We start from the raw sequence: 13,112 nt of genomic DNA, 5'->3' as shown, positions 1-13,112 counted from the left end.
GCACTGGTATCACCTGGAAGGAAGCTGTATCACAGTTCTTAAGCCCACCCAGAACTGAATTGTAGTCTGGATTTTAGCAGGATACCTAGCTGATTTCTGTGCACAGTAGTATTTGAGAAGCTCTGCTCTGACACACCCAGGAACCGTAGAAAATAAAGCATAGGAGGGTTGGTTGTTTCTGATAGAATGAAAATTGGACCACATTTGTTAGTGGCCTGAGGACAGAATTCTGACATTTGGGACTTTCTGGTCTGGTGGAAACTGAAGTTTTCCCGTTTTAATTTGGCTTAAAAGGCTCAGTGCCTTCTCTGGAATGTAAATTTAGCCTGAAATGAACATGCCTTTTGAAAAGAAGATGTTAAATGCCAGTGCAGTATATCCCTGAGTGTTCTTCCCTTGAGAGCGGCTCATGTGCTGGGCCATTAGCTAATTGTTACCTTCTTGTTCGCAGGCCACAGAGGCCCGGCGCCTGGTGGCTGCTTTTCATTGGCGCTCATTCACCCAGGGCGCTGTGGGTAGGCATTTTGTTGTGTTCTGCTGCTGGGAAGGCTGTCAGCCCACAGGACTGCCCCATGGCAGGGCATCCCTAGCCTGGGCAAACCTTTCTAAAACAAAGGTTGCTTGGCTTTAAGAGAGCTAAACATACTTAGCTCTAGGCTGAGGTGGTATGATTGTCTCTAGATCTGAGGTGACGTAAAAATGGCTGTGCCATGGGTCACGTGCCCTGACACTTTCACTCAGCCTTGCTTTTAGTAAATAGAGCAATAGGTTGGCCATGGTGGCTTACACCTATACTCCCAGCACTTTGGGAGGCTCAGGAGGGTGGATCACTTGAGGCCAGGGGTTCCAGACCAGCCTGGCCAACATGGCGAAACCCCATCTCTACTAAAAACACAAAAATTAGCTGGGCATAGTGGCATGTGCCTGTAACACCAGCTACTTTGGAGGTTGAGGTGAGAGAATTGCTTGAACCCGGGAGGTTGTAGTGATCCAAGATCGTGCCACTGCACTGCAGCCTGGGCGACAGAGTGAGAGACCTCGTCTCAATTAAAAAGAAAATAGAGTCATGAGAAGGGCTAAAGGAGACTGATTACATTGACTTGCTTGTGTTCTCAGTTCATGAGGCGGTGTAGGTAGGGTTGATTCTGCCAAATGAGGAGGGAACAGTAGTAAAACCTCAAGCCCCTCTCCACGCCTCCCTACCCCTCCCCACCCACCTGGAAGAAGGACATAGAATTGTGGCCTAGCCCAAGTGAGGCTTGATTTTTATTCTTAGGAGTTTTGCCTAGACTGCCTCATTCTCTTTCAAGCACTTAGGTGGGTGTTGAAGGATCCAAGTCATTCAAGGTCCTAGCCATGAGCAAGGACTTAAAGTTTGTCAAGACAAAGACATATTTTGGAGGTTCAGCGTGAGCATGTGTCCTCTGTGAGCCTCAGCTGAGGTTCCTCAAACCTGAAGATGGTGTCAGAGCCTCACCCTTACATGAGAGGAGTTGGCTCCTTGGGCCTCAGAGCAGGTAATGCAAGAAAGGTTTCAAATGAGTGCGTTAAATCGAATTATCTCTTTACTCCTAAACAAATACATGTAGAGCAACTACTAAGAATCCTGAATTGGCTTTATCTCTCCCACAGACTGAGAGCTCCTCTGAAGCAGAAAAATCAGATATTTAACTTTGCATGTATAGCACTTGGCACAGGGTAGGCCCTTAATGTTTGCTGAGTGAATGCACAAAGGAAGACGGCAAACAAACCCATTGCTGATCTTCTGGCTAGCACAAAATCCACTTGTAAATCGTCATTCTGACTGTACCTCAGGCATTACATTTTCAATTAATTTCTTCTCTGTCAATTACTAAGCCTGCCTATTGGGCTCATTCACACTTGTGTATTAGGCCCCATGCGTCTATATAGCAAACGTCCAAGGGAGACTGTCCCTGGCCACAAAGCTCGCTGTATAATCAAGTACCCTACAGTGCATATCTGAAAACCACTAGGCTGGGCAAGAAAAGGGAAGGGTAATCAGAAGTCGATTTGTTAGGAGAATAATATGCTTCCAATTTCTTAAGTTGTAGTTTTCCTGTTTTTTCAGGTAAGAATCTACGATCTTTCAAAATACGAGCATGGAGCAGATGATGTGCTCATCCTGGCCACTGATGGACTCTGGGACGTTTTATCAAATGAAGAAGTAGCTGAAGCAATCACTCAGTTTCTTCCTAACTGTGATCCAGATGATCCTCACAGGTTTGTGCATTTCTACAATTGTAGGGCTGTTCCTCAAGCATTCTTGCATGACATGCCTGAAATAATTAATAATCATGTAATTTTCATAATTCTTGACTTAGAGGCTGATATGGATGGTACAGTAACCAAACTGCAGAAGGGATTACCTTTCTTATAAGAGGTACTTTCTGGCTGGGCGTGGTGGCTCACCACTTTGGGAGGTCCGGGTGGGCTGATTATCTGAGGTCAGGAGTTCAAGACCAGCCTAGCCAATATGGTGAAACCCCATCTCTACTAAAAGTACAGAAATTAACCAGGTGTGTTAGTGGGCACCTGTAATCCCAGTTCCTTGGGAGGCAGAGGCAGATGAATCGCCTGAACCCAGGAAGCAGAGGTTACAGTAAGCTAAGATCGTGCCACTGCACTCAAGTCTGGGTGACAGAGCAAGACTCTGTCTCAAAAAAAAAAAAAAGGTACTTTCTCTGCCAAGTAAAATCCTGTTTAAGTTGAACCTAGATACCATTGGTAATAAATTTGAGTGTTTAGGCATATCAGCAGCATATCTTTCTCACGTTTTTACTTCATATCCTCTAAAGTAGAAATAATCCAATTTTTGATCCTGTTAATGAGATTGATGGCAAATGCACCCCACCATTGATAGTCATCTGTTGGAGAATTGTTTCTTTTGAGAAATATTTGGTAAGGAGAGAAAGACCTAAGTATTTCTTACAGTCTAGTGGCAGTGTAAATAACCTAAACATCCTTAGAAGACTCTCAGAAATAAACAGAAACCACCTCTCAAGAAAGGCAGCTTTAACTAGAACACAAGCCACCATGAGTAAAAGCCGGCAGGAATAACAGAGACATCAGAACTGAACCTACAAATACTTCTTTATTGGATTTAGCAGTCAAAAATATAATTATTTTTAGCTGGGCATGGTGATAGGTGCCTATAGTCTCAGCTACTTGAGAGGCAGAGGCATGAGAATTGTTTAAACCCAGGAGGGAGAGGTTGCAGTGATCAACCAAGATCATACCACTGCACTCCAGCCTGGGTGACAGAGCAAAGCTCGGTCTCAAACCACAAACAAAGAAAAGCTAACAAAAATATATATATTTTTACATGCTTCTGAAACTTTCTTTTGAGCCAAGCATGGTGGGTCAGCACTTTGGGAGACTAAGGCAGGAGTATCACTTGAGCACAGGAGTTCAAGATAAGCGTGGGCAAGATGGTGAAATCCTGTCTTTACAAAAATTTGCTGAGCATGGTGGTGCATGTTTGTAGTTCTAACTACTTGGGAGGCTGAAGTAGGAGGATTGCTTGAGCCTGGGAGGCAGAGGTTGACTAAACGGCCGGGCGTGGTGGCTCACACCTGTAATCCCAGTACTTTGGGGGGCCGAGGCAGGTGGATCACGACATCGGGAGATCGAGACCATCCTGGCCAACACAGTGAAACCCCATCTCTACTAAAAACACAAAAAATTAGCTGGGCATGGTGGGACATGCCTGTAGTCCCAGCTACTTGGGAGGCTGAGGCAGGAGAATTGCTTGAACCCGAGAGGCAGAGGTTGCGGTGAGCCGAGATCACGCCACTGCACTCCAACCTGAGTGACAGTGCAAGACTCCATCTCACAAAAAAAGACTAAACAAAATGGAATTCTAGAGATGAAAAATATAAAAACAGGAATTAAAAATTTACTGACTTAAACATATTAGAACTAGAGTTGAAGAGAACACTGGTATACTAGAAAATTGATCTAATAATCCATTATATGGCTTAGACAAAGAGAAAAGAAAATGTGAAATAAGGTTAAGAGACTAAAAAGATGGCCTAAGATGCTCTAATAGAATTCCAAAAGGATAAACTATAGAAGATGGAAAGTCATCTTCTTTTAAAAATTCTGGAGCCGGGCGCGGTGGCTCAAGCCTGTAATCCCAGCACTTTGGGAGGCCGAGGCGGGTGGATCATGAGGTTGAGAGATCGAGACCATCCTGGTCAACATGGTGAAACCCCGTCTCTACTAAAAGTGCAAAAAATTAGCTGGGCATGGTGGCACGTGCCTGTAATCCCAGCTACTCAGGAGGCTGAGGCAGGAGAATTGCCTGAGCCCAGGAGGCGGAGGTTGCGGTGAGCCGAGATCGCGCCATTGCACTCCAGCCTGGGTAACAAGGGTGAAACTCCGTCTCAAAAAAAAAAAAAAAATTCTGGAATTTTTTGACAATAGTAAACATAAGACTCAGAAAGCCCTACAAATCTCTGGAAGAAGAAATAAAATAGTGAAACTGAAGAACAGCCAAATGTGGTGGCTCATGCCTGTAATCCCAGCACTTTGGGAGGTTAAGGCAGGCAGATAACCAGAGATCAGGAGTTCAAGACAGGCCTAGCCAACATGGTGAAACCTCCATCTCTACTAAAAATACCAAAAATTAGCCTGGCATGGTGGTGCATGTGTGTAGTTCCAGCTACTCAAGAGGGAGGCAGGAGAACTGCTTGAACCCAGGAGACAGAAGTTGCAGTAAGTCAAGATCACACCACTGCACTCTAGCCTGGGTGACAGAGTAAGACTTTGTCTCAAAAGAAAAGAGAAAGAGACTGAAGAACAGGATTACAAGCCTGTAATCCCAGCACTTTGGGATGCCAAGGTGGGTGGATCACTTGAGGTTAGGAGTTCAAGACCAGCCTGACCAATATGGTGAAACCCTATCTTTACTAAAAATACAAAAATTAGCCGGGTGTGGTGGTGTGTGCCTGTAGTCCCAGCTAGTCAGGAGGCTGAGACAGGAGAATCCCTTGAACCCGGGAGGCGGAGGTTGCAGTGAGCCAAGATCACACCACTGCACTCCAGGCTGTGTGAGAGAACAAGACTCTGTCAAAAAAAAAAAAAAAAAAAGACGTTTAGACTGACAGCCAACTTTCAAAAGCAAACGGTGCCAATGGTGGGATTATATCTTCAGTTAGCTAAGAAAAAAATAACTGTCAATCTAGAAATTTTAGATGTAGTAAAACTATCAATGATAAGCATGAAATAAATTTTCAGGCAAAACAACAACTGATATTACTGCTAACTAACCTCTTCTGAAGAAATTTCTATAGGATGTGCTCAGATAAGAAAAGGAAATGATCCCAGAGGAAATATCTGAGAAGCAAAATGGATTATTATTATTTTTTTTTTTTGAGACGGAGTTTTGCTCTTGTTACCCAGGCTGGAGTGCAATGGCGCGATCTCGGCTCACCGCAACCTCCACCTCCTGGGTTCAAGCAATTCTCCTCCCTAGTAGCTGGGACTACAGGCGTGCACCACCATGCCCAGCTAATTTTTGTATTTTTAGTGGGGACGGGGTTTCACCATATTGACCAGGATGGTCTCGATCTCTTGACCTTGTGATTCACCCGCCTCGGCCTCCCAAAATGCTGGGATTACAGGCGTGAGCCACCGCGCCCGGCCAGTAAAATGGATTATTAAGCTAAGACATTAGTAAACGTGGGTATATTTAAATATACATTGACTACGTAAAACAAGAATGTCTAATGTGTGAGGTTAAAAATGGTAGAACTAAAATATTGCACAAAAATAGCATACAAATTGTCAAGGGCGGAGTGTTAGCTAACATATGCTGTGGTTCTTTTAAGACATTAATGGTGTTTAACTTTAGGCTTTAAGTAAGCAAGTTTAAATAGCCAAGAAAAAAATAATAAAAAGAGTACCTTCTAATTTAGTAAAGAAAAGGAAACTCTAGGCCGGGCGCGGTGGCTCAAGCTTGTAATCCCAGCACTTTGGGAGGCCGAGGCGGGTGGATCACGAGGTCGAGAGATCGAGACCATCCTGGTCAACATGGTGAAACCCCATCTCTACTAAAAATACAAAAAATTAGCTGGGCATGATGGCACGTGCCTGTAATCCCAGCTACTCAGGAGGCTGAGGCAGGAGAATTGCCTGAACCCAGGAGGCGGAGGTTGCGGTGAGCCGAGATCGCGCCATTGCACTCCAGCCTGGGTAACAAGAGCGAAACTCCGTCTCAAAAAAAAAAAAAAGAAAAGGAAACTCAAACGGAATAAAAACCAAATTTCTAAACAACTTATCAGTCAAAGGAAGAAATTATAATGAAAATTAGAAAGTACCTGGGCCCGAATAATAATACATATCCAAACTGTAAAGGCTGAATTTTTAGCCTTTTTTTTTCTAATTTAATGAACTAAGCATACATGAGACTCCACTCACCTCTGACCTCCCAGAAATGACTATTATTCCTCCATGCCTTGAGCTAACTTTATCCAAAGCATTCCCCCTGTGTCACAGGGAATCTCTGGCCACAAGATCCTGACTTCTGACAACAAAAAAAGAGGAAAAGAAAGAGACCTTTAACCACAGAAAAAGGTATTTCTCAGAGGTTCTAAGGGCCGACTTGTGTTACTTGGATAGTCTGGCCTATATTCTTTGCATAAACGTACACAAAAGAATTCTTAAAACTTAAAGGCTCTAAGGAGTGGAGCTGTCTACCTGAACTGAGCCATAGAATCAGTACAATCATAACCAAAATGCCAATGGTGTTTTTATGGAACCCAACAGTTCCACTCTTAGGTCTGTAGGCCAGTGGTGGTTTTGAAAAGCATGATCCTTTGAGCTACATGGCATCAGCAGCACCTGAAAACTTGTTAAAAATGCAAATTTTGGCTGGGCATGGTGGGTCTCACCTGTAAGCCTAACACTTGGGGAGGCTGAAGCAGGAGGATCACTTGAGCCTGGGAGTTCCAGATGAACCTGGACAACGTAGCAAGATCCTGTCTCTACTTACATATATTTTTCATAAAATTTTTTAAAAGAGAAAATTGCAGATTTTCAGGCCCCACCCAAGATCAGTCAAACAAAACTTCCATGGGAGGACCAATCATTTGTGTTGTAACACACCATCCAGGTAATTCTGATGCTGCTAAAATTCGAGACCCAACTTCCCTGGAAGAACTCTTGCACCATCAGTCATGCAAGAAGATATACACAGATTTGGGTTGTTTTTTTTTTTTTTTTGGTTTTTCTTGAAATGGATCCTCACTGTGTCACCCAGGCTGGAGTACAGCGGTGCAATCCCGGCTCACTGCAACCTCCGACTCGTGGGTTTAAGTGATTCTCCTGCCTCAGCTTCCTCAGTAGCTGGGATTACAGGCACATAACACCATGCCTGGCTAATTTTTGTATTTTTAGTAGAGATGGAGTTTCACCATGTTGGCCAGGCTGGCCTCAAACACCTGACCTCAGGTGATCTACCTGCCTCGGCCTCCCAATACAGGCATGAGCCACCATGCCCTGCCCAGAATTGTTTTTATTACAGAAACTTTAAGTAACTTGCACGTCGAGTGGTGGGATGGGTAAACAAAACATCGGATAATTTATAGTACCTCCCTCACCCCAAAAGTGAGCCAAAGCTGTGCTCATTAATTGGGAAGAATCTCAAAAACATAATATTGAGTTCAATAAGCCATAGAGGAATACATATGATTCTATTCACATGAAGTGAAAATTACCAATATATTATTTAGTGATATAGACATTAAAACTATAACACACACCAAGATAACTAGCCCAAAATTCAAGATAATGGTTACTTTGAGAGGAGAAGAGGAAGGTACCTAGGGGTATATATGCTTGAGGCCTACTGGGTTTCTAAGATATTTAGTGGTAATATTCTGTTCCTTCAGGTAGATGGCAGGTATATTGTTGTTTCTGTTATTTTTAAACTTTAAATGGTATATACATCTGTTTGCATGTGAAATATGACAGGCAGGGTAGTCTAGGGGTTAAGAGCCTGTAATCTATAGTTAGACTTACTGAGTTGAATTTTGGCTCTTCCCCTTCTAGCCTTTTGACCTTTGGAAAATTTCTTATCTCTTCTGACTTTGCTTCTTCATGTGTAAAATGGAGATTCCAGTAGTATTAACTTCATACATATATATTATTAGGTGAAGTGCCTGATACATAATAAGCACTAATTAGACGAGTTTGTTGTTATTGTTATGTCTCCTATATTTCACAACAGAAAGTCAGGAAACATGTGAAGGTAGACCAGCTGTCTCCTCCTAGAATTGTCTGATGTAATTGAGCTCAGGTGTGGAGGAATTGATGGCACTATAACTATTCTTTTATTTGAATTTGAATGTGTTTTTCTCCTTTCAGGTTTTGTGTTATGTATCCCAGTTGTTAGCAACATTCTCATGTTGATTTTTCTCTATGATTATTTTTATAAAGCTTTGCAAAGCCAGCTGCCAGTTACGCATTAAAAGGCACTCAGCACTTTTTTTCTGTGTCTAAGCTGGCTTAGTCTTGCTTACCAGCCTGTCTTTCTCCAGGGTGACAAATCTGTATGCCAAGGAGTGGTAACCTGTGTGCAGTGTGCACGTGCCAGGTCGGAGCAGGCTCCTGGGGTCCGTGAGAACTGTTGCCTATGGAGGCAGCGTTCACAAGGATGTCTTTGGAACAAACACGCAGGATGGGAATGAAAAAATTATTTCAGTATGCCTTTCAGGGAAGATGGCAAACCAAAGCAATAGAAAGAATCCTGTATCAGAAGATGAATGAATGAAAGGGAAAGTTGTGAGGGGACCAAGTTTATTGGCAAGAAATGGACTATCAGGCTGCAGATTAGACAGTTATGTTGTGGAGACAGGTGGGATGGTGCGTGCCTGTAATCTGAGTGACTCTCGACACTGAGGCAGGAAGATGGCTTAAGCTTCAGTTCATGACCAGCCTGGACAACATAGCAAGACTTCCTCTCTAAAAATAAGAAAAAAAAATATGTTTTAAAAGACAGAACTGACCTGGGTGCAGTGGCTTACACCTGTAATTCCAGCACTTTGGGAGATCGAGGCAGGCAGATCACTTGAGGCCAAAAGTTCAAGACCAGCCTGGCCAATATGGAGAAACCCCTTCAATACTAAAAATACAAAAATTAGCCGGGCATGGTTGTGCCTATAATCCCAGCTATTAAAGAGGCTGAGGCACGAGAATCTCTTGAAGCAGGAGGTGGAGGTTGCAGTGAGCCGAGATGGTACCACTGCACTCCAGCCTGGGCGACAGAGCAACTCCGTCTCAAAAAATAAAAAAGAGAACTGAAGAGTCAAGGTTTTCTTTCTCTTCTTTGAGACGAAATCTCACTCTGTCACCCAAGCTGGAGTCCAGTGGCACAATCTCAGTTCACTGCAACCTCTGCCTCCCAGGTTCAAAAGATTCTCCTGCCTCACTCTCCCAAATAGCTGGGATTACAGGCGCTCCCCACCATGCCCAGCTAATTTTTGTCCTTTTAGTAGAGACAGGGTTTCACTATGTTGAGCCAGACTGGTCTCGAATTCCTGACCTCGAGATCCGCCCACCTAAGCCTCCCAAAGTGCTGTGATTATAAACGTAAGCCACCGTGCCCAGCCGCAGACTCATCATTTAGGTCTTAGCCAAGAAACCTTTGCTCAGATCAATGTCTTAAAGCATTTCTCTAGTGTTTTCTTCTAGTAGTTTCATAGTTTCAGGTCTTATATTTAAGTCTTTAATTCATTTTTACTTGATTTTTTTTTATATGGTGAGATAGAGGTCTGGTTTCTTTTTTCTGCGTGTGGATATCCAGTTTTCCCAGCACCATTTACTGAAGAGACTGTCCTTTCCCCAGTGTATGTTCATGGTACCTTTGTTGAACATGAGTTGGCTGTAAATGCATGGGTTTATTTCCAGGTTCTTTATTCTGTCCCATTGGTCTATGTGTCTGTTTTTATGCCAGTACCATGCTATTTTGGTTAATAGAGCTTTGTAGTATATTATAAAGTAAGATAATGTGATGTCTCCAGCTTTGTTCATTTTAAAGGCAGGTAATGTGATGTCTCCAGCTTTGTCCTTTTTATTCGGGTTTGCTTTGACTATTCTGGGTCTTTCGTAGTTTATACAAATTTTGGGATTCTTTTTTCTGTTTCTGTTATCAAACTCATAATTTAGGAATATGTGACGTGTTCTGTTCCATGTGTTTGACATCTTTGTACATATCTGTGTGCAGTTTGGTAGGAGGGCACCACATTCACACCCCAGTTTAGGATGTCACCTTGGGAGACCCATGGACAGAGAGAGCTCAGTCCCAAGAGCCGGTGCCCTCCCAGCTGGGAGCTGTTCTAATCTTGTCATGCCAAATGGAAATATGTGTGGAAGTTGCCAAGTCATAACTCTGTGATGAGAAGAGGCCTACTCTAATTCCAGAGGCTCTATTAGCCCTTCCTTGGCCAGAGAGTTCATCTCTCTCCGTATGTAACCGAAGACTACAAGTTTGCCTATTTAATTTTCAGTGGAGAGTTGCTGGGTCCAAACCTGAGGGAACTGACCAAAGGAAGTCAGCCTATTGTTGGACACAAAATGAGAAGGGAAAGTTATACTCCCCAGGGTGGGAAGCCTGAGGGAAGGGGAATGGGGCAAAGCCAGTGAGAAGACAAGGTGCTTCTGCATCTGCGGTACTGAGCAGGCCTGTTGTACTTGGTCTTACCAGGATCTATCTCCCAGTTTTTAGAAAGGAAGCAGGACAGCAAAAGGCAGGGAATGAGGCTTGAGACAGGCAGGACTGGGGGCTTTCGCGGTTTGATTGTTGGGCTTCTGTTTATGTTGCCTGTAGGTTCCTTCTTTTCTCTTTTTCTTTTGCCTCCTAGTGACAGCCATTCTAAACAAATTGCCAGCATTGTCTTCCTCTGTTGACATCCTTCCCAGCAAGGAATTTAAAATAGCATCTCCCCCCTCCGGAATGTACTGCGAGGGAAGAGGTGATTAGCATGAAAATGTGTTCTAACCCTCACGCCATCCTCTCAGGCAGAGATGGGAGTAAAAATGAGCGATGTGATCTTTCTGACCCTGGTGTATCTTAAGTCCTTTTGCTCTTTTGAACTGTCTCAACAAAGGAACCAGAAAATTAAAAGGCGGCTTTGTGGATGCGCCAGAATATTTCTTTCTTTTCTTTTTACTGGAGTTTGCCCTGAAGTGTAGGGAAGCTGGCAGTTCTCTGACTCTTGTGGGGTCACGAAATGACCGTTCCTAGGAGATGCATTGGGCTAACATTCTGGAGTGAGGCTGCTGCAGGTTCATGGAGGTTGGGCTGCAGAGTCCTCTGGTTCCTTGTGATTCCAGTAAGGTTCTCTTTGAAGGCCTGAAGATCCTGCATGATTTGGAGGAGGCACTCAAACCTGAAAAGGGTTTTCTGATGCAAAATATCTGCAATTGACTGTCCCCTCTCTAAGGCTGGAGGTTCACTGTGGGGGTCTCCTGGTAAGAATATTCAAAATGGAGGCAAATATGTAAACGCTTAAAGAAGATGCTTACCATTTTGTCAGAAAGGAATAAACTGTTAATATTACTGAAAGGGAAGGGAGTGGGCAAAGCCAAGAGGAACTGGGGCCAGGGAATAGCTAACCTAATTTGGAAATGCACATGGATTCACATTCCCAGTGCCCAGGCAAAAACTCTGCAGAGCTTTGCCCTAGTTCTTCATTTGCTCAAACCTTGTCTGTGGAAACTTCTTAAAAAAAAAAAAAATAGTAGGCCGGGCGCGGTGGCTCAAGCCTGTAATCCCAGCACTTTGGGAGGCCGAGGCGGGTGGATCACGAGGTCAAGAGTTGGAGACCATCCTGGTCAATATGGTGAAACCCTGTCTCTACTAAAAATATGAAAAATTAGCTGGGCATGGTGGCACGTGCCTGTAATCCCAGCTACTCAGGAGGCTGAGGCAGGAGAATTGCCTGAACCCAGGAGGCGGAGATTGCGGTAAGCCGAGATCGCGCCATTGCACTCCAGCCTGGGTAACAAGAGCGAAACTCCATCTCAAAAAATAATAATAATAATAATAATAATAATAATTTCACTATGTTACCCAGGCTGGTCTCAAGCAGTCCTCCTGCCTCTGCCTTGGCCTTCCAAAGTGCTGGGATTGCAAGTGTGAGCCACCACGTCTGGCCCCACCTCATTCTTTTTGTATCCTGGACTTAGTGGCCCTCCATCTCCCTGCCATAACCATTGAGGGGATTTTTATGCGGAATTGAATCTGTAAGTACCAGTATACCATAAACCCCATAGAGTATGTCTCTAATGAGACAAGCCTTCCTGATGTCCACACTTGTCACTCTTCACATCCACACTCTCCTTGGCTGAGATAGCTGTGTGTCTTGGAAGGAAGAGATTAATCAGTCAGTGAACAGTTAATAATAACATACCAACACTGACAGCAGGCATTGCTACAAGTATTAAATGCTAGTTTGCATTTACCCTGATAATATGAAATTTATTTTGGGAAAATACAAAGGTTCTTTTTATGAAACCTTTCCATGAGTTGGCTGAACTAATTTCTAGGATGCCATATGGTTTTCAAAAACTATCCCTTAAATGCAAAAAGGAAGGGTTCCCCTTACCTTTCACCATATCACGTAGGGTTTTAAGAACAAATTCATGAGTGTTTGATCTGGTGTGTGAAGACTAGATAAAATCTGCAATTTTCTTTCTTTTGCAATGTTTAGCACACTCAGATCCGTGGGAATTGAGAAGTCAGCCTGAGGTCCTGGCTGCGGCAGCCCCTACCAGCACACAGCCTGCTGGTCGCCCCATCCTGTTTAGGCGTTTGTGTTGCTGTGGCAGAGCTGTGTGGCCACCTCAGTGTATTTTACAGGGCTTGCCAGGGAGGATTGAGAAGGAAATAGTCTAGTCTATTATGCCCCCTCGTATTGAAATTTGAACTAAAATAAAAACCTACCACCTAAGAAACCAGGGAACTGGTGCCAGGGTGCATAGAGCTGGATGAGGCCTGGCAGAGCTTCTCTCTCTTGGGGGTGGGGAGCTCCCTCCAGTCTGCGGCTTTGTGTCTGCTGGCAGCACACGAACTCCCAATGAGCACAGTG

General features: G+C 43.9%; 1 protein-coding gene across 3 annotated transcripts in view; it reads left to right on the top strand.

The window, feature by feature from the left end:
* The window catches only part of PPM1H (protein phosphatase, Mg2+/Mn2+ dependent 1H), a 307,365-nt gene that overhangs the window by 263,587 nt on the left and 30,666 nt on the right, over positions 1–13,112 (top strand). For all 3 annotated transcript variants that reach the window (XM_074402830.1, XM_003926516.4, XM_074402831.1), the window contains exon 9: positions 2,090–2,241. In XM_074402830.1, the coding sequence (XP_074258931.1) occupies positions 2,090–2,241 (152 nt within the window). The remainder of the gene's footprint in view (positions 1–2,089; positions 2,242–13,112) is intronic.

The sequence above is a fragment of the Saimiri boliviensis genome, chromosome 7 (assembly GCF_048565385.1).
Source record: "Saimiri boliviensis isolate mSaiBol1 chromosome 7, mSaiBol1.pri, whole genome shotgun sequence".
Classification (NCBI taxonomy): Eukaryota; Metazoa; Chordata; class Mammalia; order Primates; family Cebidae; genus Saimiri; species Saimiri boliviensis.
This window is presented reverse-complemented; position numbering and strand designations above follow the sequence as displayed.